This window comes from Fistularia commersonii, chromosome 10, assembly GCF_037954325.1.
Source record: "Fistularia commersonii isolate RoL2024-O1a breed Wild chromosome 10, RoL_Fcom_v1.0, whole genome shotgun sequence".
NCBI lineage: Eukaryota > Metazoa > Chordata > Actinopteri > Syngnathiformes > Fistulariidae > Fistularia > Fistularia commersonii.
Window position 1 is genome coordinate 6965598 of NC_141293.1, and position 24432 is coordinate 6990029.

A 24432-nucleotide genomic window follows, 5' to 3' on the forward strand; every position below is an offset into this window, starting at 1 on the left:
TCATGTGGGTCGGACGTGTAAAATCATGGCATATTAACCTCTGTTGATATACCTATTGTTCAATTCACCCCTGAAACGTCATATCTTTTAGCTTTACAAGCCCAATTGAACTTGTTTGTCGCCCTGATCCGGCCCTCGGCCCTTGAGTTTGACACCCCTGCTCTAGAGGAATAAAGTTGATGAGCCATACAATGAAGTTGTGGGAAAGAGCAGGGGAAACTACACTGAGTACAGAAGACAGCATTTGTGAACAGCAGTATGGCTTCATGCCTAGAAAGAGAACTACATATGCAGTATTTGCTTTGAGAATTGTAATAGAGCAGTACAGAGAAGGCCAGAGGGCCCTGCATTGTGAACAGAGAAGTTCACGGTGGGACTCCATCAGGGATCAGCTCTGAGCTCTTTCTTGTTTGCAGTGGTGATGGGCAGGCTGACAGATGAGGTTAGACAAGAATCTTCATGGACTATTATGTTTGCAGATGACATTGTGATCTGCAGTTAGAGCAGAGAACAGGTTGAGGAAAATCTAGAGAGGTGGAGGTATGCTCTGGAAAGGAGTCCCAGCAAGGCAGAGTATATGTGTGTGAATAAGAGGAACCTGGGTGGAACGGTTAGGCTTCATGGAGTGGAGATCAAGAAGTTGGAGGATTTCAGGTACTTGGGGTCAAAGGTCCAGAGGAGTAGAGAGTGTGAAGAGACAGGTTGGAGGTTGGAATGGGTGGAGAAAAGTTTCAGGTCTACTATGTGATAGAAGACTATCAGCCACAATGAAAGGAAAGGTGTACAAGACAGTGGTGAGACCAGCGATGCTGTCTGGCCTAGAAACAGTTGCAATGACGAAAAGACAGGAGGCAGAGCTAGAGGTCGCAGAGATGAAGATCCTAAGGTTCTCTTTGGGAATGACCAGGATGGATAGGATCAGGAATGAGTCTATCAGAGAAACAACACATTAGATGCTTTGGAGAGAGGCCAGACTGAGATGGTTCGGTCATGTACAGGGGAGGGATAGCGAATATATTGTTAGACGGATGCTGGAATTGGAGTAGCCAGGCAGGAGGTCTGGAGGAAGACCAAAGAGAAGATTTATGGACGTAGTTAGAGAGGATATGCAGGTAGTTGGTGTGAGAAAGGAGGATACAGAGAATAGTGTGAGATGGAGAGGGTTGATTCGCTGTGGTGACCCCTGAAGGGAAAAGCCAAAAGGAGAAGAAGAAGGTCATTAAGATTCTTCTCCTTTGGGTGACTACCTTCAGGGGTCTCCACAGCCAATCATCTGCCTCCATCTTACCCTCTCACACCAACTCACTCCCTGTAATTGTTGTCTCCATCCGCAAACCTCCCCGGTATTCCTCTAGTCCTCCTTCCTGGCAGCTCCAACCTCAGCATTCTTCTACCCAGATCTTCACCATCCCTCCTCTTATCATTTTCAAACCATCTCAAGTCTAATGTTGATCTCCAGAATATCTCCAGAAGCTCCAGATCTTCGTCTCTGCTGCCTCCAGTTTTCTTCTCAGCATCCCCAAACCAGATCAAAACAAATACTCAATGATCCCTCGACTATTTCAGAGGCTTCACCTGCATGCCCAAAATTTTCAGTGGGTTTGAAGCTCCGAGCAAAGATCTCAATCTCACTGTAGATAATGAGTGTCTTTTAGGAGGTTGCTTTGTGGGCAGAACTGTTTCCAACATGTCAACATCTCTTTTCCAAACTGCATCTTCTTGCAAAACCAGTCACTCCTCCAGAAGATGCTGCAACAGCCCATGCATGCTCTTGTCCAGGATCAGTGCCACTGATCTGACATCTGGCCTTGTCTCCAGAACGCCGAAGAGTGCATATTGATTCTGACGTCACCTTTCCTGTCCAACTGAGTTTGATGTTTTCATCAGGTTCTCAGTGTAGATGCTTGGCTTCTCCAGCTGTAGCAATGAGGACCAAAAAAAAAAAAAAACAGCCACTCACTGTGCACATTTACCAACAGATTCCGGCTTGAGCCTGGTGTCTCACCCTTCTCCAGATGGCAGAGGGCTTGTGGGAAACCATTCTTCAGAAGCAGGTATGTTTTCTGGGGTTTCAAGTCCCACCTTTACCCTTATTTTTGCCAGTTTAAAAAAGAAATAATTGTGAAGGTCTGGCTGGTCTGGAGATATGGTCTGTGCACGGTGTGCCAAAAAGGGGAAGGCCTCCGTTTTACCCCGCGGCGAGAGGGTGCTTGTATGCGGGCTGCAGCCGGGGGGCGCCACATGGCGGGTAGCTGAACCCCCTCCTCGAATCTTGTCCCACATCTCAAATGTCACAGTGTTGGGTGCGTGTGTGCGCAAGCTCAAACACACACAGAGGAAAATTAGGTTTCTAGCACACGTGCACTATCACGCCCACCAATCCATCTTTTCCGTTTGAGGAGCTGAAAAAGAAACACGGCAAACGTTCTGCCTTTATGTAACAGCAGGTTCACGCAGAAAAGAAATCCCCTTTAATTCGATTGAACTGAAAATGATATTCTCCCCCTGGGGGGAATGTTACATAATTATGGGGAACCATCGTTTGTTTTTTTTTTTTTTTAAAGCAAGTCAGTGCACTGCAGTGGAGCGTCGGCGTGGCGTCTGTGCTGCCCAGAGCTGCAAAAATGACAAGGCCAGAAGCTCCCCCTGCACCCCCTTCAACGGTTGTCAAAATAAAACCTTTACGTGTTTGTCTTTCTTGGTGAAGACACCCTCTCCCCACTTGAGCCGTCTCCTGCAAAATGTTAGCGGCGCCGAAGCAACCAGGGTTGTCGTCCGCGCAGAGGTTCATGGAGGTTCTGAACTCAAAACCTTCTTCCGGCTGCAGACGGATGGTTTCGTCAGGCTGCTATCCTGATCTGGTCCGGATTGGAAATGGTTGCTAAAACTGAGCAGGAGAGCTAATTTCAGAAACTGGGTCGCGTGATGTCACGCTGCTCAGGTCACCTGTTTGTTTTTGGCCTTTTAATGCGTCGGAAGACAAGAAGTCCTTCGCGCAGAGTCTGGGGAGGATGTTAAAGCGGATGGCCGCTCACGTTTGCAGGTCTCAGCTAGTTTTTGAACTATCGGTCGAGTTGCATTGGTGCGCCTGTGCTGCCGGGAGTTTGTCGTGTTGCAATACCAGTCTGGAACATCTCAAAATGTTTAAACTCAAGTCACTGAGCGAGTTGAGGTGGAGGGATAGACTGGATTGGTGCATGGTCTGCATCTGGTCAGGGTTGTGTATCTTCTATGACTGCTCACCACATCCACCCACTGCAAAATAAACACATAAATCAATAAAAAATAATTTGGAGATCTCTTTATCCAGGTTCCTCATAAACATCTAGAAGTCAAATCACCCATTCAAATGTTAGTAATCATCTTACCCCATCCAGATGTGACGGTCCACGGAGCTGAGGTTCTCCACCTTCACCTCCACCTCCCTCCCGCCTCACCTCTGATGCCGCTGATTAGCGTAAAGCTAGCAAAAATCACAGAAGTTGAAATGAAAGGATGGATTCTATCACTTCCTGTTTGGCAGGAGAGCAAGTGTTGCACCGAGCCAGCCGCGGCGGCCGGACGCCCATACGCACTCACGTTAATTATGGCTATTTTATTTATTTCTAAATGGAAGGCCCAAAACCGACGGGGGGGGGGGGGGGGGGGGGGGGGCTTGGGTTTTATTTTGAAAGTCCAGACCGGAAGTGTAAGCGGCTAGTGGTTGTTCATTGAGGGCAGTCCCCCGCAGCGGAGGAGCGGTGGAACCGGCGTTGCCAAGACGATGGTGATGGGTTGGAGGGGGGGCTCGCTCCCTCGCTCGCTCACTCTCTCTCTCTCTCGCTCGCTCGCTCACTCTCTCTCTCTCTCTCTCTCTCGCTCGCTCACGCACGCACGCGCCTCCGCATGCAGCACCGTGCACGACGCGTCTACCGCTGCAGACGCCGTGAGAGCGGGGCTCTGATGCTCTGAGCCGGGCTTAGGGGCCACCGACGGACCTGCGGACCGCCATCCCGCTCGCCCAGCGCGGCGGACGGGCACGGAGAGCCGCCCGGACCGGGACCGAGCCGCCAACACTACGACGGGGATCAAGTACAGCTCGCTGTCCCCCGGAGCCGGAGCCGGAACCGGAACCGGAGCTGGGGCCAGGACCGGGACCGGAGCCCGGGCCGGGGCCGCAGCCGGGGCCCCCGACATGTCCCGGGCCAAGGAGCGGCTCAAAGGCGGGAGGGAGACCAAGGACAGCGTCACCCTGCTGCCCTGCTTCTACTTCGTGGAGGTAGAGAACCAGCACTCCATCTCTCCATCTACATCTATCCATCTCCATCTCTGTCTCTCACTCATTCACTCACTCTCTCACTCTGTCTATCTATCTCATTCTATCAATCTATCTTCAGCGTCTATCTCTATTTTTCTATCTTTATTTGTCTATCTGTTTGTTCGCTCCCTCTGTCTCATCTGTGTCTGTCTCCATTACTATCCATCTTCATTTGTCTCCATCTGTCCATCTCTCTCTACCTCGCCGTCCATCCGTCCATCTTTTCACAGACAGTAGTGATAGTATGTAGATGAGTCCTGATTGGTTATAAAGATGTCCAGCCGTCAGAGGAGGACATGCTTAACATCTCCAAAGAATCTGGACCGAACACACACACACTCACGCTCACAGTCACACACACCTGCAAAGCCTTTCCGCCATTTCATTTTATTGATATTTCAGCGTTGCGTTCACGTCCGTGATGCTTTCAGTGTCTGTCCATCAATCTTCTGAAGGCGGTGTCCACCCCCTGTCGTCCCTGGGATACCCCCACCCCCTCCCCATTTGTTGCCATGGGTAACAGCGCAGACCTCCGCCTGGCATCGGGATTCTCGGGGTGTGCAGATGTTTTGGTGCAAAGATGGTCTGCAGATTGTCCAGGGCAGGGGGGCTCCTCTTGAGTCTCTTCTGGAGTCTCCTGTGGGGTCTCCTCTGGGACCTCCTCCCTGGCAGCTTCTTGGTCGTTCATATGTAAATGCGCAGTCTGGCCTGAGATGGCCGTGCACTTTATTTACAAAACCCTCAGTGATAGTGCAGGTTATTCTCCACCCTCTGGAGCTATGGAGACCTCTTTTAGTGCTGTTCAGCACTGTGTGTGTGTGTGTGTGGGTGGTGTGGGGGTCAGGTTCAGAGGTTAGAGGTCAGCGTCGCTGTCTCAAAGACAGTGGCTTCGTGGTTCTGATCCTGTTGTCAACTTGGTGCTCTCTGTCTGGAGATGGAGAAACTTCTGCTCCTGCCTAGGTTGCCTCGAAGTGTTCTCTTCATGTTCTCCTGTTTGGGTTCTCTCCATGTTCTCCTGCCAGGGCTCTTAAAGTGGTCTGTGAGATTCAACCCTTCACATTTCTTCCACCCAAACCAGGATGTCCGCTTGATGTTACATCCTGATCCTGCTCAGAAAGCTCATATTCTATGGTGATGGCTCCTCTTGAAGAAGGACATCTCTATGTTCTCAAGGGTGGAACAGACCCACGAGTCTCTGTTCCCCTCTCTTCTTCCTCCGACCGCCTTTGTTTGCACCACCTGGGTGTGGGAACCAAACGCTCCTTACCTCCAACGTCGATGCAAGAAGCCTAGTAACGACAGCACTGCTAGCTATATCAGGAAAAGACCGACATCTAGTTGGACCTCCTCCTCCTCCTCTTCCTCCTCCTTCCTCCAGTAACTTCTCATTAACTGCTCCCCCGACCCCCTCCTCCTCCTGTTTGTTAATCCAATGTTTAATAATGGAGAGGTTCCTCTGGTGGATGCTAGTAACATGATGATTTTAGCATGATTTCACTGCAGGGCGACGCAGAGGTGCGGAGGTCAGCAATCCCACCACCACCCACACACACTCTCACGCACACACAAACACACACACACAGCTTTCATGTTCTCCTCTGCTTGCCTGGGCTCCTTCCAGGTTCTCCATCCTCCTCCCACGATGCATGAACATTTGGCAGGTTCATCGAAGACTGGAAGTTGTCTGTCGGTGGGAGTGAGAACACGCCGATGTTTTGGTGATTGACAGGTGTCCGGTCTGGCTTTGGGCCCACCCCCTGGCTAGATCTGAGCTGTGATTGGCTCCTGCTGTTTACATACTGCTGATGGGAAAGTAGACCTTTTCCAGACGGTGCAGCTAGTTCCTTGCATCGGCTTTAGATCAGAGGGTGGAGGCAGGAGTTGTAATCCTGCTGCCGAAAACAAGGAGAACAAGCTTAGCTTAGTTTAGCCTGTTCTCTCTACTGTTTTTTCAGCAGCACCTTCCACCCTTGTGCTCGCAGATGAGCGGCGAGTTGAAACTGAGGAACCAAGGAACGCCATTTTTTTGAAGGGCTATTTCTGAAATAGAAAATTTGCAGAACATTCTGCCCATATTTGCACAGCTAGATCCCAGAGACTTGACTGAAACCATGAAATCTACAGAGGTGGATGATGACAGATGACAGTTTTGCCTCTGATCACCAAGTCAGTGAACACAGCGGTCAGTGAACGCACCGTCCTTTTTTTTCACCCTTTTTTCTGTTTGTTTTTGTCGGGGTGCAGCTCGTTCCTGCCTCCTTGTCTCTCCTGCATTCTCCTCTCCCTCACCCTCTGTCACACCAGCCTACCCGCTAACCGGCTGCTAGGCAACGTGGCCCTCTGAATGGATTGTATTTTTACATCCGGAATGGGAAACGTCAAGAGGAGAGTGGAAAGGAGAGAAAAAAAAAATAAATCAACACCCCATCTCCGGCTCTCTGTGTGCTCGGTGTCCGTGGAGGCTGGGCGCCTCCCACGCCTGGAACCGCTCGTTCTCGGCGGCAGAGCCCAGAAAGAAGACAGGAGAAAACCTTCCATCGCAGCCCTCTAGTCACAGGATTCGCTGCCACGCTCGGCCATTTTAAACATCAACTGATTGGGAGGTTGGCGGTTATATTGGGTGGCAGCGTGAATTGGGTGAACGATTGTAAAGGCGATGAAGGGGTTATGGACGTGGATATGACATACATGGGGGAAATCAACAGTTCAGCTGGTTTAAAAAAAATCTGTGGGTGGAGATCCAGCCGTTGGATCGTCTCCTTTGGTAGTCATGGATACCGAATGGTAAAACTCGACGCATGTACTGGGAATGGAACCAGCGACCGCAAAGGACAGGTGGCTCCACCTGCCGGGCGCCTCTGGGAATGGCGGTGGTCGTTTCCTGTGAGCTGAAGCAACCGGCTGGTTCCAGCGTGGGAGGCTTTAAAAACAGATAGAGTGAACCTGAGCTTTGCCCACCCACACATCTGCTCATCCACCCACCAGAAGATCAATCCTCCAGAGCTGAAAGAAATCTCTGTATCACCCGACCGGGACGGGGGTGGACCAAGCGGACGTTATTCAGTTTCCCACTTTTAATTCAGATCAGGGCGCCAAGGTGGTGACGGGAAACCGGAGTCCGGTCCCAGTTCCTTTGAGTCACTCAATCTGGTTTTTGAGTCATTATAGTCACTGACTCAATCACACATTTTTGTGAGTGGGGTGGGCTACCGTGCTGAGGGCTACCCCGGTTCATTGAGTTACGGGTTGAGTTGTTTGTTTTGCGGGCGGAGAGGACTACAGTGAGCTACTGAGTGAGTCGTTTGTAGTTACTGAGTGAGTTGCTCGTTTTTTGAGTAGGTAGGGCTACCCTTAACTACTGCGCTATTCGGTTCGTTGAGTTACTGTGTGAGTTGTTCTGCGAGTGGGGAGGACTTACTATGATTCACTGAGTGAGTTGTTCGTTCTGCAAGTGGGGAGGGTTACCTTGAGATACTGAGTGATAAGCTATGTTGAGTTATTGAGTGAGTTGTTCATTTTGCCAGCGGAGAGGACTACTGTGAGCTACTGAGAGAGTCGTTTGTAGAGTTAGTAAGTAAGTGAGTTGTTCGTTACTCAAGTGGGAAAGACTACCCAGAGTTACTGAGTGAGTTGTTTGTTTTGGGAACTGGGTAGGACTACTGTGAGCCACTGAGTGATTTGTTCGTAGAGTTACTGAATGAGTTGTTCGTTTTGCAAATGGGGAGGGGCAACTGTGAGCTACTGAGTGATTCATTACATTGAGTTGCTGAGTGAGTTTTTTGGTTAGTGAGTGTGGCAGGCCAATGTGAGCTACTGAGTCCACTGAGTTATTGACTGAATCATTCATTTTGTGTGGGACCTGAGTTGAAACAAGAAACCAGATCTGTTGCTCTTCCCACAGGTTCCAAACAGTCATTCACTTGTTATATTTATGGAAACTCATTTTGAATAGCAGTCACACAAGTGACATGTTTATTTTCTTATTTGCAGTGAACAAGTTAATAGAGATGAGGAATCATGACTCACCAGTCAGCGTTATGACTCTGTTTCGAACAACTTTTTGTCTTGCACATCGCCATAGCCCGGTAGTGCAGTGGTCAGCAAGAAGATTCCTGGCTGGGTCGGATGAGCCTCTCATCATGTTCTGCCTGGGTTCTCTTCAAGTTCTCCATCTTCCTCCCACAGTCCATAAATAGTCAACAGGTTAATCGAAGACTCTGAATAGTTTTTAAGTGCGAATGAAATGGTGAATGGTTGGTTGTCTACATGTGGCACTGTGATTGACAGGTGAACCTACCAGGTTAAACCCCGACCCTTCCCCTATTATCTCCTCTGATTGGCCCCAGCCCCCACTCCAACCCTGCGAGCAGGAAGAGCAGCACACGACAATGACTGAAATCCATCATGTGGTCCAAACCTCCTTTAGGAGGTCCTCCATTGTGTCCTCCTGGCTCCCAAGTCTGCTAGGCTCCCCAGCAGTGTCCAGGCTCCGTCTTGAAGGTGGTCATACAGTGCAGGTGCATGCTTTTATATACAATTGCCCTTTGCTGACCTTCTGTTTGCAAACTGGCATTTTAGTACAAACTCACACCTGCTTGGAATGAGAACGTTCACTTGACCATCTGCCTAAATAGATACATATGATATATATAAGTTTAATCTCCACAGCTCCCCATCCTGGCCTCGTCTGTGGTGAGTCTGTACCTGCTGGAGCTCACCGACATCTTCCAGCCTGTCCACTCCGGGTACACCTGCAACGACCGCAGCCTGTCGCTGCCCTACATCCACCCCCAGCAGGAGGTCTGCCCACTGCCTCTGCTCTTCAGCTTGGCCTTCGCCATTCCCACTGCCACCGTGAGCACCCCTCGCCGGCCTCACTCGCCATTATCCTACAACTTAGCATGCAATCGTTCCACTTTTGGTGACAGATTCCCTTTTGCAGGGGGGAAAGTCCTGTTGCTTTGAACCAGATTAGCTAATGCTGACCTAGCAACATAAGCTTGATTATTTAGTGTATGTAGGAGACGCCTTGGTGTTTGACGCCTACTCCACTTGTCTACAGATCCTGATCGGCGAGGCCATCTTGTACTGCTACCTCTCCAGGAAGTCGTCAAGCACCGAGGCTAATATCAATGCCGCCGGCTGTAACTTCAACTCCTACATCCGCAGGGTGGTGCGCTTCATAGGTAGAATGATGAATAACAGGAAAATACTCCTCCCCGATAACGCGGGACTATATTTTCTGAAATATAGAAGCAGGTCAGGCTACTGGGTTGTCCATGTGTTTTTGCAGGTGTCCACATCTTTGGCCTGTGCGTGACGGCGCTGATCACCGACATTTTCCAGCTGTCCATTGGCCAGCACGCGCCCTACTGGCTGGATGTGTGCAAGCCGAACCTGACGCACATCAACATGTCCACTTGCGATGAAGCTTTCATTTTGGAGGACATCTGCTCCGGCCAAGATGCCAGCCTCATCACCGCCGGGAGGTAAGGCGGCATTATTTTGTTTTCCGCTCAGGCCAACAGAGACCCAGGATGTGCGTGGGCTTTCATCTACTTGTCATCTCCCCACACAAAAGGGCTTTTGCTTGCGGTTCTCTCCTGTTGTTGTGGCTAATAATGCATTGAAACGCTTCCACTGCAGTATTAAGTACTTAATTTACTTCATTCGTATTTCATCTACCGCTTATCCCTTTTTCTGGGTCATGGGGATGTTGGGGTCTATCCCAGTGTCATTAGGCGGGAGGTGAGGTTCATCCTGGAGGGGTCCATTAGGGGGACACATACAGAGACATTCAACCATTCACCTACTCATTCAGTCATCTGGACAATGTAGGCTCTCCATGAACCTCCTGCATGTGTTTGGACTGTGGGAGGAACATGGAGAGCACAGAGGAACCTGACACAGACACAGGGAGAACAGGGAGACTCCACACACTAAGGGCAACTTGCTCTTGGGACTGGACATGTTTCCTCTATGTCGGTGCTGGAGGAGAACTTGGTGTGAGAAGTGGAGTGGTACTAACTAAAATAGTTGGACTCTCCTCCCTCCAGAGCGGTGGCTCTAGATCAGGGGTGTCAAACTCATTTTAGCTCAGGGGCAACACGGGGGAAAATCTATTCTAAGGTGGGCCGGATCGGTAAAATCATGACATGTGAACTACTGTTACGTACCTATTGTTCAATTCACTCCTAAAACCTGGTATTTTTTAGCTTTGCAAGCCGGATTAAACCTGTTCACGGTCCTAATCCGGCCCACGGGCCTTGAGTTTGACACCCCTGCTCTAGATCCAAACTCCTGGAGAGGGACCCGACTTTGTTTTTTTGGGGTGAACCAACTCCGTGTGGGTACGCTGGCAGGGAAGGAGATCCGTAATGTCTTTTTGCATTGATGTGCTGAATGAATCCATCAGAAGATCCATCCTGATTGGAGTCCCTGCATGGGGTCTGATGGGGACAGTGATTGAGAAACATGGAGGATCTAAACCCAAGCGGTGCTTTGGTTCCTGAATTCTGTGGAAGGGTATGGATTGGACACCACAGCTGCTCATATTTGTCGGCTGAGATGGCGAGGCGTTGGATAAGGGTGGCAGGAAGTGGGATTCACAGACCACGCAGACGCAGGAGACACCTTCTGTGAGTGAAAAAGGGTTTCTGCCAACACAAAGCTGAAATCAGTCTGCAGCTCCAGGATCTTTGCATCAACGCTCCATAAGAAGCTCCCACAGATTTGTCTCACAGCCAGGCCTCCATTTTATTGCTTTCTCTTGAACTTGCTTGCCTGTAGCGTCCAAAGGGAGAAAAGAGTAGAAAGTCTCTGTTTTTCTGTTGTTAATTAGAAGAATCAGCTGATGGTTTTCAGCCACCTTCACAAGGTCTCCTCAAACACCGACTGACTGCGAAATCTAAAGCAGCAGCTGCTGGGTTCGGCCTCACGTGCCATCTGAAGAAAGTGACAGTGCATGTGGGTCAGAGGCGGGAGGCTTATCCCCGGAGACGGGGCCTGACACCCAGATCTGATGAGGGTGCTGGGCTGTGAGGGATGTACCACGGACCTGTGATATTCGCACAACGAGATCTTGCGTTTTAACATGCGCCTGGATGTTCTCCAGGGACCAGCATACCAAATTTGCTCCTTCACCCCTGGGAACAAATGTAGCTCACAAACCCCGATGAGGAAACCAGCAAAGAGGCGCATGGCTGTGAGACTGCCCCCCCATTCATCTAACAACAATGGTATGGTCCGGGAAGACTAACGACTGGAAGTGCTTGGAGGTTAGCTGTGGGAAAGTGAGTAAGAAGAAGTTAAGGTCGCCTTGATCAATAAACTTAGAGAAGTACCGCTCCTACTTTTCCTTTCGACAGAATACTTTCACAGAAGTACAGGATCTGCTCCTGGATATTACTTTATAAAAATCAGTTTGTCCTTAGCGCCTCCCATCATCTGCTCGGATCTGCTTGGTTCATCCCATCTGATGAAGATAGAGTCAAGGTCCGTTCTTCCCCCTCTGATCTTCCACCGATCAATAATAGATCAGTCATATGTTTATGTCATTTTACGCCCCAAGCTCTCCGAGTTCCGATGACATCTTGGTTGTTGTCTAGTAAAAAACCATCTGTACTTGGCTCCGCATGATTCACCCCAGAGTAGGCCGTCAGGTTCCTTGTTATTTTCTTTTGCACCCTAGTGCAGACTCCTGAATTAGGCTGCCTTGGAGAAGTTTTGCAGGTGGCTCGTGGGGGTAGGTATTGGGAAAGACAGCATCCCTGAGGGGGAGCAGATGGCCATGGTGGGCACATGGTCCCTTGACATCCAGCGGGCGTCAGTGAATTTGCAAAGTCCAGGATGTGAGGCAATGTCCACCCCTTGCTGGCACTGGAGAACTCAAAGATCCTCATGGTGTCCAATCGAGACTGAGCTCTCTGTTAGAGGAAGATGACAGAGTGATCCGTCAATTCTTCAACCTTCATCTGGTGAAGTCTTTGGGTACTGGACTGTCCAAGGCTTCGGCATCAGGTGGCCCATGTTAGCTCTTCCTCACAGGACTCCAGGAGGACATCTGGACCTGGTTGCTACTTTACTGGCATTGTGTCACTTGCGATAGTTCACCTCCCAGGCCAATGGTTTCAAAATTATCTAATTAAAGTCAGATGTTGTTTCTACCAACCCAGTCACCTGGTGACCCTTCCCCTGTGGAGCAGGTCTAGACCACACATTTCAAGATGATCCACAGAAACCCCAAATTCCCCCCAGGAGCAAGCACTTGGGCTCAGCGGTGAAGAAACAACTGCCTTTTATGCGTACACCAGACAGAGCCCTGCTCTATGTGGCCGGCCGACCAGAGAGAAGAGTTGGGAAATAAACGTCTTTACCTGCAATCAGCACTGCATTTCTTTTGACAACCTGCAGGAGAGCTGGGCATCATGAAGGACAGTCGCATAAAGAACATAAACACTTATGAAGCTCACGCTTTTCCTGTCGCAGACTTAAAACTGGCAGTTGTAAGGATCGTAAGATCTAAGTGGAGTTGCAGCGTTCCCGTCATTTCAGTCGTGAAGCGAGAGCTGGTAGCCAAAAGTCTGGGAGTTTCCAAGTTTCAGGACCGACGACAATATCAAAAGTGTGTGATATCATTGCGAATGTTAGCATTACTTCACCATAAAGTCTTAATCAACCAATAGATGACCTCCAACAAAACCAGGAAAAGGAAACCTGGTGGACAAACAATCTCCAGAGCTGTGTTAGCGGCACAGACAGTATGTGTTGGCAGTACATTTTATTTAAGGTGCCGTATTGATGTTGGAGTTGCTTCACTTTATTTTTAGCAATTTTTTTTATTTCACCTGTATTTTATATATTTATATCGATCTGCTTTAGGTTGTTATGCCACCCCTTGTGCCCTCCCCTTGCCCCACAGGGACAAATAAAGTTTCTCTGATTCGGATTATTGGACTGAAATAAGACTTTAAAAACCAGCCTTAAGATGTGGCTTTTCCAGATCTCTAGTCATGAAGTGTAAGCCCAGCTTTAGATGCATTGTTGTGTGTTTGGGCCCTCAAAGTGACACCAGGGGGGGTCACACACACACGCACACACACACACACACACTGCTCAGCCACAGCAGGTGCTTAACACACAAACACACACACACCTGTCACCTAACCTGAGAGTCACTTTGGTGCTGCAGATGAATGAATATTCATCCGTGCCCTTTAAAAGTTTGGACTTTCTAATTAGCGTCTCTTTCTCTCTCTTTTTCTGGTTGGTAGGAAGTCATTCCCCTCCCAGCATGCAACACTGGCCGCGTTTGCTGCCGTGTACATCTCTGTAAGTCCACACACACACACACACACACACACACCACACACAATAGGTATTAATTATTTGAAATATATTTTTAAATGTGTTTTACCTCCACGTGTTTATAAAGACATCCATCTTTGTGCCACAAACGAAAACCAACGACAGGAGGCGGCACAGGCGACCTATCAAAATAAAAGCCCCTTTTCTATCAATTAAAAATAAAATACATTCATTGTATATTGTATTTATATAAATAAAAGCCAATTTGGGGAAATGTGTTTCAGAATATAACAAAGTCCTTTGAAGACCAATGCGTGTGTGTGTGTGTTTCAGATGTACTTCAACACGGTGCTGACGGACTCGGCCAAGCTTCTGAAGCCTCTGCTGGTGTTTTCCTTCGTCATGCTGGCCATCTTGGCCGGGCTGACCAGGATCATCCAGTTCAGGAACCACCCCGTGGACGTCTACTGCGGCTGGCTCATAGGTGCCGCCATCGCTGTCTACCTGGTAACCCTCGCTCGGGGCGCCACCATGTTCATTGCTCCTCACAGGTCCATGGTTGGATTCCCACAGGGAGCCTCTCAGTGTGGAGGCTCCATGCTCTGCCTGCGTGGGGTTCCTCATGGTTCTCCGGGCTCCTCCAAGAGTCCAAACATATGCAGGAGGAACACTGGAGAACCTACAGTGTCCACATGCATGAATGAGGGGGTGAATGGTTGGATGTCTACATATGACAGGTTGATGAGAGGGTGAATGGTTTTATGTTTCCATATGATGTGTGAATGACAGGGTGAATTGCTGTATGCTTCTTTGATATGTGAATGAGTAAATGAATGGCTTTATGTCTAATGTGATTTATGAATTAGAGGGTGAATTATATATGTCTATAAGACATTTGAATGAAAGGGTGAATCCATTTATGTCTAATAAGTTTTGTGAATGAGTGAATGAATGTTCGTACATCTATAAGACATTTGAATTAAAGGGTTAATAGCTGTATATGTCTATATGACAAGTTGATGAGGGTGAATGGCTGTATGTTTACATATGACATTTGAATAAGAGGTCTATTCAGCAGTGCTGGAGAAGAGGGTCCGTCGGGTCTTTGAACTTCAGATCCTGGAGGAGCAGTGTGGTTTTCGTCCTGGCCGTGGAACAGTGGACCAGGTCTTTACCCTCGGCAGGGTCCTCGAGGGGGCATGGGAGTTTGCCCAAACAGTCTACATGTGTTTTGTGGATCTAGAGAAGGCATTCGACCGTGTCCTGCGGGCAATCGTGTGGGGGTTACTCCGGAAGTATGGGGCACCGAACCCTGTCATACGGCCTGTTCTGCATGATCAGTGTCAGAGCTTGGTCCACGTTGCCAGTTGTAAGTTGGACCTGTTTCCGATGAGAGTTGAACTCCACCTCCAAGTCTGATAGCGACCGGAAATGGGTGGAATGTCTACTCCGGGTTTGGGAAGTGGTCCTGGCCCAAGTGGAGGAGTTCAAGTATCTTGGGTTTGGATGGAGTGGGAGATCAACTGGCGGATCGGTGCAGCGATTAGGACTCTGTACCGTTTTTTTGTGGTGAAAAGGGAGCTGAGCCAAAAGGCGAAGCTCGCAATTCACTGGTCGATCTACGTTCCCAGCCTCACTTATGGTTATGAACTGTGGCTAGTGACCGAAAGAACGAGATTGCGAATACAAGCAGCTAAAATGAGTTTCCTCTGCAGGGTGGCCGGACTCTCCCCCAGAGATTAGGATTAGAAGTTCGGTCATCTGGGGGGAGCTTGGAGTAGAGCCGCTACTCTTTCGCATAGAGAGGAGTCAAATGAGGTGGCTCAGGCATCTGGTCAGGATGCCTCCTGGACAACTCCTGGGGGAGGTATTCCGGGCATGTCCATCTGGGAGGAGACCACAGGGAAGACCCAGGACACGCTGGAGAGACTTTGTCTCCAGGTTGGCCTGGGAATGCCTTGGGGTCCCCTCAGTGGAGCTGGACCATGTGGCGGGGGAGAGGGAGGTCCGGGCCTCACTGCTCTGGCTGCTGCCATGCGACCCACCTTCAGATAAGTTGGGGAAGATGGATGGATGGATGGATTTGAGAGGGTGAATGGTTGTATGTTTACATACGATGTTTGAATGAAAGGGCGAATGGTTTTATGTCTGTATTGGTGGCCCTGTAATCAATCCAGAATGAACACCTCAGGTAATAAATGAATGAAGGAAGCTGGAGAAAGAAGTTGGATCTGCTGCCGAAAAGGCTGAAGCGGTGGCAGCATAGCGGGCTACATTGGTCTGCGAGGTCAGTGAACACATTATAGCATTTGACGGAGGATTCTGTTCATTGGGTTTCACCAATGAGAGAATTGGACTGTGGTCATTACTCCCTGTACCTCATCATGTCCACCTTCTGGGGTTCTGGTTTTTCCTTGCTGCCTTAGCTCTGTGGGCGAAAGGAGAGTGGAGCTGCAACGTTATTGTGGAATCTGTCAGTGTGTTTAGCAGCCCCCTCCAGCCCACGCACACACCGAAATGGCCCTGCCCACACACACTCACACACAACAACTTGTTTTCTCTCTTTTGCTTTGCCTGCCTCCGGCACAAAGACTCTTGATGCAGTGGAATTCAGACTGTGAAGAATCAACACTTGTCGTTGAATAAAATTCGAGAGCATGAGAAGAAATGATTTGTTTTTAGTGAGAAGGTGAGGAGGATGAGGGTCAGGCAATGAGGAAGGGTTTACAATCTCCACAGCAAGGAGGTCCCTGAAATGTTCTTTCACCAAAATGGAACCAAAACAAATGTTCCCATGGATACAATTGAAGATGGGGGAATCTGTTCCTGACCCACCAGAGACACACTTTCTTTACCTGCTCAAGAGAGACCGGAGATCTCATTTTCTATGCTGATGACTGCTTCCTATTCAAGAATGTTGACACCATTTGTCGCCTCTGTTTTTCAGTCTAGAAATTCTCAACACATAGTCTTTAAGATCAAGATCCAAACACCAAAGCCTCAGTCCATCATCTCTCCCTCCACTTCCATCGTCATTCTCAAGACAGATGTTGCCCCATGATTGATGTATCTGCTAGCACTTAGCAGCTTGTTAGCAGTTAGTTTACTTCATCAACCAACACTTTGTGTACTAAGACAATCTTTGTTTGTAAACCAGTTTGGAGTAGTTCCCTAATTGGCGCCTTCAGGTGTCTGTATGCTTGTATGCTCTTTCTAGTGGCTCAGAGTGTTTTGCACGTAATGTTTGTGTGCAGGGTGTGTATGCAGTGGGCAACTTCCAACCCAGTGAAGACCGGTCCAGGAGCCGAGTGCCTCCCCCGACCCTGAGAGAGCCTCCCCTCTCCTCACTCCCCAATGTCAGCCAGTCTGCAGTCGCAAACAGTCATCAAGGTAACCACCCTGCACCAACACATCCTTTTCTACCTTCCAGACCTTTGTGCTGCTCCAATTTTGTAATTCAGAGGATGAAGAGAACTTGGGGAATCTGGTGGTTTTTGTTTTGCGCACAGAAATTGAACATACCCACATTGCAGTGCCACTGTCTCTGCTAGCATTAGCTGCTTAGGTCGCCAACTGTGGTTAGACGTCCTTTGACTTCCCTTTCCCGAACAGGGTCTGGGATCCGAAGCAGAAAAGAACAATGAGTGGTTTTGTTTTTGTGTCCAGAATTGCAGCTTGTACCTAAACGTACCAGTCCTGCACAGGAAGAAGTGACATGGCATCTGTTTTCACTCCCCTATCCTCACGTCTTCAAGCATTTCTTCTCTTGATTTTACCAGCTCCCTTTTTTTCCTGACAGGCCACCACATGTTGGCTCCCAGCCAGCCAGAGCCCATCAACACCAGGGCCTCTTCCCACGCCCTGACCCCCAAACAGGTGGAGCCCATCCTGACACGAAGCGCCTCCTACCGGGAGCCCTCCCTGGCCAACCTGAAGAGGTCCAGCGCTGAGGTGGACATCATCTCCCCATCGAGTCCCCAAGGAAACTGTGATGGCATGATGACCTTCAGCAGCAGCACGCTGCCTAGGTAACACTTCAAAATGTCTTGTTCTTCCATGGAAATTTTTAGATATTGGAAACTTAGTAATCATTCATTGGCCTAAGGGCACTATAATGTACCATTTGGTCCCACTTTTAGTCCACTGCTGAAGCTTCTTCTGGAGTCATTTTCCTTCTTGATGCTCAGAGTGGCTCTTGTTCCAGGTCCCATGGTGGCTCCTCATTAGAGGAGGGCTGCATCCCCCGCCGCCATGCATCTATTCATGCTTCCATGGACTCAACCCGCTCCAAGCAACTCCTCAGCCAGTGGAAGAACAAGAATGACAACAGGAAACTGTCGCTCCAAGTGATCGACGGGATCAGACCGGCCTCTTCCTCCTCCCCACAAAGGAACATCGAGCTTTGCTACTCCTCCGAGCCTTCTGCCGTGAGCCTGGAGGCTGAGCTCCGCAGCGGGAGCCACCTTATCCCAGTTGCTGGTCCAGAACAGGAGATGTGCGCCGGAGCCCACATCCCAGCCCAGTACATGAAGCTTGCGGCCAGCTGCGTCCCGATGGTCAACCACAACCACCTGACCCACAACGGCACTGCCGGATTGGCCGGTGGAGCCAGAGTCTCAATCCAGTCGCGGCCCGGATCCTCCCAGCTGGTTCACATCCCAGAGGAGGAGAACATCATGTCCAGAGATCAGGAGAGCGAATCGGAGGACAGCATCATGGACGGGGGCGGGTCTGTGAGGGAGAAGTGGCTGCGAGTGGCCGAGAAGACGACCATCCCCTGCAGGCCGCTCAGTGCTGGCGGCCAGCCGCGACTAATGCAGGTCTGTCCTTCTTCTTCCTCTGATTTCAGCCTCTTCTCAGCGACCTTTCGTCTCCATGACAAGGCTAACCAAGCCTTCCTTAAACCCAGAAACTAAACTGGTTGCCATTTAGTTTAGTTTCTGGCTTAAATTTATTTGTGAGAACCTGGAGTAGCATGATGGAGAACTTGGGCAAGTGAAGATCTCCATCTTGGGCCGATGGAGATCCAGAAGCACTGCACTCACTAAGTTGGTGTCGGCCATGTTTGTAGAGGTCATCGCGGGACTCACCCGGATCCAGCACTCTGATGTTATCGTATCTCCTTAACCACAGGTCATAGCCTTGTCCAAGCAGCAAGGCCTGCTCCACTCGCCACGGTCAGAAGACGGCGGCAGCACTGTCAGCTGCACAGGATCCATTCGCTACCGAGCCCTGACGGACCAGGACCCGTCTCCGCCTGCCTCAACCACTGGGGCGGTTGGAGGAGGAGGAGGAGGTGAGTAAAGTAGTGGCGCTTAGATGTAAACTATCCGTAAAGAGAAACAGGAACCTCCGGGACAGAAGGAGTTGCCGGGTCTAAAATGGAACCAAGCCTGGTTCTTCAAACTTCATATCAGCCATGGCTTTGACCTCCAATGGCTTGCCTCATAAAGGTTCTGGCCCAGGTTCTGGCTCTCTCTGATAAGCGATCCTTCACGTCCAAAAGATGTCCCAGAGTCTTCTTCGGTTCTGACTGACTCGTCATCTGAGTCGTTGGGGTCACGTGACTCCAGGTGTGAGCTAATGTTCTGATCCACGACCCGAACAGTGGCTGACAGATGGTGAGGACGAGCACCCCCTCTGGTTAGTGGTGGTTCGCCAGTTTTGACTTGTTTAGGAGATCTTACATTTACAGATGTAGTTTCTCCCCAAGGAGCCGGTTCTCCAATGCTACACCATCTAGCTCCTCAGGTCGGGCTGTCAGAACTGAAGAAGACTCTCAGACTCAAGACGAACATCTGCAGGAGGTTAAACAAGTCCGGCCGCATCAGACAACGTTGGCGCGGCGTCATCGTTTGTCGTGTGCTCTCAGGTCTGGAGCGAAGCGGCAGCATCGTGCGGGTGGAGGCCCATCCTGAGTCCCGCTCCGGCAAGCCGGTGGTGAAGCCGCCCAGCACCGATGGAAGCGGCTCGTGGCGGTGGAAGCCACCGGAGCAGCGAGCGTCGCTCCGCCATTCAACCTTTGCCCTCAACGACCTCAACAGACACACAGACAGCTCTGACTCGCTGAGGGACGGGGGGTCGGTGAACGGCCGGCGGAGTGTGACGGGGATGGAGCTGGAGGGCGAAGGCGGAGGCGACAGCGGCCTTTACACAGGCCACCCCCATGTGGTCCACCCGCTACATCCGCTGCATCCCGCCAACGCCAACAGCATGCAGCACTCCAACCTGAACCTCGTTGGCTCAGGTAACCACGGCCACCATAACTTCCAGCCCAATACAATGGGGCCGGGCATGCCCCTCACCCCAACCGCAGTGTTTGCGCCGCCATTCCACCCCCACCCGCAAGCTGTTACAACCATCCGCGTCACGCCCGTGGAGGGGACGGCGGCCAGCAGCGACGGCGGCTCCGACTGCCAGTCGGTGGCATCATCCAGCCGCGAATCCACGCTGCGGAGGAAGGGCGGGGGTGGGGTGGCGCACGCGCCCGACCGGGGCCCGACGCCCGACCTCCAGCACAACCACCTCCTCTGCGACGATGGCAGCGGCGGTTACTTCGACGGTGACAGCAGCAGCCGCTTCCACGAGACCCTGCGCAGCTTTCAGGACAGCGCCATCCACCCCGGCTTCCCTGGCAGGCAACAGCCGGGGATGTACGGACGGTCCGGGCCGACCCCCCCACCCACCTTACCCCGCCCCATCCTAACTCACACCCCGCCGCCCCAAACTCTGGGCTTGGCCTACAAGGAGTGACTCTCCTCTGCCCTTTTCCTTTTGCAGCCAATCGCTTGCCCAAAAACAGGCCGTCAAAGACAACCCCCCTGCTGTGGCCGAGCCTTGAAAAATATATAGTCCGATTCCCTCCGCTTCGATTCTTCGAGGGTGGAGTGCCCTCCTGCTCCACTTGCTCCTCCACCGCCAGCTTCCATGCTGGAAAACACCAGGTTCATCGCTTTTCCGTTTGGCCCCGGGGGGGTCAAAGGTCAGTCTTGCTCCCACCCCCCCAATCATTTTAGAAAACCAATAAGGAGATACAAGTCCGGATCCTTGTTTCTGCAGGTGGAGAACCCCCCCATCCCCTGCTCTACTTGTACATAAGTGGGTTGCCATGGAAACTGAATGTGCCTGTGCTGCATGACGCCCCCCAGAGGGCGGCGACAGCATTGCCAGCCACTGGTGACAACACCCCCCCCCCCCATTGGTGTCGCTTAGCAGACGTGGTGTTCATAAGAAGCTTCAGGCTTTGTGTTCTACGTTTACTTTACTTTGGTACAGTTTATCAGTAACAATGACGTAGTTATAGGTTTTCACACACACACGCACAGACACAAACGTGTGTATACACACACACAAGCACACACACACACACACATACACACACACAAAACTGTTGCTGCACCTGTGCCGAGGTGCCGCCTTATGAAAAATTATAAATAAGTCGGCTGTTTTGTGAGTTCAGTCGCAATATTTAGAGTGCAACCTCACCATTTTATTGGAGTTCATCTATGTAGTTCTTACAAGTGGGGAAAAACTACAAAAATGGAGTCCGGCTTGAATTTAAGTGCAATATCACGAGCTGTTTCAGAATATGACGGCGGACCATGACGTCATTAATATTTAAAACATCTTTTTTTGTTCTTAAAAGGAAAATTGAACTATCACGTTCACCTATTTATGATTTTGGAAAATGTCCTTATATATGGTTTACTATGGTTCATGAAATGTAATGAAAAATATGAAGGGAGCACCGACGAAGCTCCATCTATCACATCATATTGTGATATTTTTGTAAAATTATTTTTTGTGATTTTCTTCATGGGAATTTATTATATTTAAATATATATATATATATATATATATATAAAGAAATGGGGAAATTGTGCTGCTCTTCTTATTTAGCGGGTAGAAGTGTTTTGTATGACTTAGTGCTACAAGAGCGGCATCGTCCTTTGGCTTGTGTCGTCTATCACAGCGCTTTTTTTTTTGTCCAATAACCTTTTCAATTATGGTGGCGGCCATTTCTACTTTTCTTAGCCCAGTGTTTACAGCATTGAGCCCCAAGTGCCGTGAAGGGCTGGAGGTGAAGGTGAAGGTGGAGTTGGGATGGCCTGCAGATCCTTGAACGAGGTGCATGAGAAACACAAGACAGTGCCGGACATTCAGACTCGTGGGTGTTTTTTGTAGAATTAAAATTTGATTCTTCTCCATGGCGGAGAGGGACGCGACGGCGCTGCTGTTGGTGTGTGTTTTCACGGCATGTGTGTGTGTTTGGAGCCCCCCCCGCCCCCCCCCCGCTCCCAGTCAGTCCATGTCGACGTGAACTAATTGTCCGTCAGAATCGGTTGGAGTCCCTGCTGTGAAGCTTGCTGGTGATTCCTGTGTGTGTGTGTGTGTGTGTGTGTGTGTGTGTGTACAGCTACTTAAGTTAATCGCTCTCGGCATGAGAGGACATGGGTGGATTGGAGGAGGCAAAAAACAAATATTCAGTCAGAATGGTTTGCATATTCACCCTCTTCTCACATGGTGGAGAACCCGTGGAATCCCACGGGTTAAACGTATGACTCAGTTGAAATGAACACAAACACTCTCTGCTGCCATGTGTGTGTGACAGGTGATGAAAGAATTCGTATTTAAGTGGAGATGTGTTCCTCCAGCTGTCTCCCTACTACCTAATGTTACTACCTACACGTACGCCACACGGTCCCACCTGCTTGTCAGCCTGAGAATGAAGCCACATTGAGGATGAAGAGGAGAAGGTCTGATCTCTGCAAGGCTTCTCAGAGATGTAATTTGTTTCATTTTTTCCCATTTTTAAAACATATTTTATGATCATTTATTCATTGATATTACTTTTATCACCTATTTGTGTGTTTTTCATCATTATTTCCCCAATCTAATGTTATTTTTTATTAATTCTGTTTATCAAGTTACTTCTTTTTTCTTTTTTTTAATTATTTTATTTTAATTGGTCAATTGAAATTTGTATTATTTTGTTTTGTTTTATTTAAATGACACATTCAATCTTATTTTTGTATTTATTCATATTATTAAAATATGAAGAGGCCAATATTACTTATTAATGTTTTTCTTTTTATCATTTGAAAATGATTGTATTGTATTTGTTCGTGGGACTATATATTATTTTTTCATTTAATGTTATTATTCTTACTTGTCTGATCAAGCTTATTTGGCTTTAAACATCGTATGTTTTTTCTTTTTTCAATTATTTTGACATAAGTGATTAATTGACATTAATAGTATTGTTATTTTTTTTGCCTTTAGTTTTTATTAATTTCATTTTTATTGTACTTGATAGGTTGTTGACTGATATTTACACAATTGGATCATTTATTTGTTTGCTTTCATTTCCATTTAATGTTATTATTCTTTTTTTTTTTTTGATCCAACTAATTTGATTTAAATGACTTTTTGTTGGGTCTTTATGAGACTGTTTGATTATAAATGATTATGTTAATTTTAGAATTTGTCTTTGGTTCTATTATTCAATGTTATACTTGTATGTATGTATGTATGTATATACGTAAGTATGTATTTAAGTATTTATTAATTTATTTATTAAGCTAATTTGATTTAATTAATCATTTTTCATTTTTTCCTTTAATAATTTGAGTAAAGTAGTCAAATTTGAAACATATTTTTTCTTTTATTTGTTTTGTTAATTTTTTATTTATTAGTTGAGTGAGTTTAATTAGTTTAATTAAAGTTTTTATTATTTGTATACATACATTCCTTGTGAAAACATAGAATTCGGAGAAACGTTGTTGGTAAATTGTCTTTGTAAATATTTTTTGTAATATTTTATTTGTTTATTTGTCTTTATTTTTATTATATTATTTTACATATTCTATTAATTTCATTACGTTTATCGAAAGGCATCACACATTCCTTGGAAAAACAGGCTTTATTATTTGATTTTTTTTTTTCTTTACCGTTTTCTTTTTTTATTTTCACTCATTTGCTTGTTCCTATTTTTGATCATACTATTAATCATTTACCGATAATGTTATTTATTTATTTGAAACAAAGTTGAAAAAAAACACTCCTGGAGGAAAACACAGAATGAATGTATAGAATATATAGAATATATATATATATATATATATGTAGAATGTATTTGTGTCGACCAATCGAGGCTCCAGGTTTGTGGTTACATTAAACTCTGGAGGGGTCAGGAGGGCAAATCTCGGTGCAGGCCGAAGCGTTGGTCTGGATCTGTCTCCACCTTCTACACCTTTTAGGAGTTTGTGGTTTCTATGGGTGTAAATAGACATTTGTATCTTTCTACTGCATCCCGTTCCTGTCCGTCATCACCCCCTAATGAGGGCCGCAGAGGTGTTAGCGCACATGCTAATGGTGGATTTGCCTGCCAGGCATGGATTCTGCAGATTTTTCAGACACCGGCTTCATAAGGTTCATCTCAGAACGTTGCAGCTCCGAGACGTCCGGCTCATTTTTTTGTAGTACTATAACTTTTGAAAATGTCTGAAACTGCAACAAAAAAGAACTATTCCTTTTCTTTGTTTGTTTCTTTGTTTGTTTGTATTTTGCAGACATGATTGTGTGAAAGATGTTTAGAGGGGGATTTGAGGGCGGACATTTTCCCGGAGAACGTAGAATCAACAGTCTGAAATTGGAAGTCTGTCCAACAGACGGAATGAAGGGGATGAAGGGATTTTACTGGGCCTGCTGGTAATGTCTTTGTTTTCCAGTAAAGTCTGTAACTAAATAAAGATTTGATATGAAAATGTTTGTCTTTCTATAGTCTTGACTTATTTCTCTCACTGGCTCTCTCTCTCTATATACAATAT

At 48.2% G+C, this 24432-nt stretch overlaps 1 protein-coding gene across 2 annotated transcripts; it reads left to right on the top strand.

Moving 5' to 3' along the window:
- Positions 1-2009: 2009 nt before the first annotated feature.
- LOC147230209 (phospholipid phosphatase-related protein type 4-like) lies at positions 2010-24369 on the top strand. Of its 2 annotated transcripts, XM_086153451.1 has the most exons (13): positions 2010-2054; positions 3892-4258; positions 8644-8814; positions 8966-9151; positions 9360-9483; positions 9591-9786; positions 13570-13627; positions 13937-14110; positions 16858-16993; positions 17403-17631; positions 17808-18423; positions 18737-18899; positions 19476-24369. In XM_086153451.1, exons 2-13 carry the CDS (start codon positions 4175-4177, stop codon positions 20354-20356), a joined length of 3018 nt encoding a protein of 1005 aa, XP_086009577.1. In that variant the 5' UTR covers positions 2010-2054; positions 3892-4174; the 3' UTR covers positions 20357-24369. The 2 variants fall into 2 exon arrangements, with proteins under 2 accessions (XP_086009577.1, XP_086009578.1); XM_086153452.1 differs by lacking the exon at positions 8644-8814.
- Positions 24370-24432: the final 63 nt, after the last annotated feature.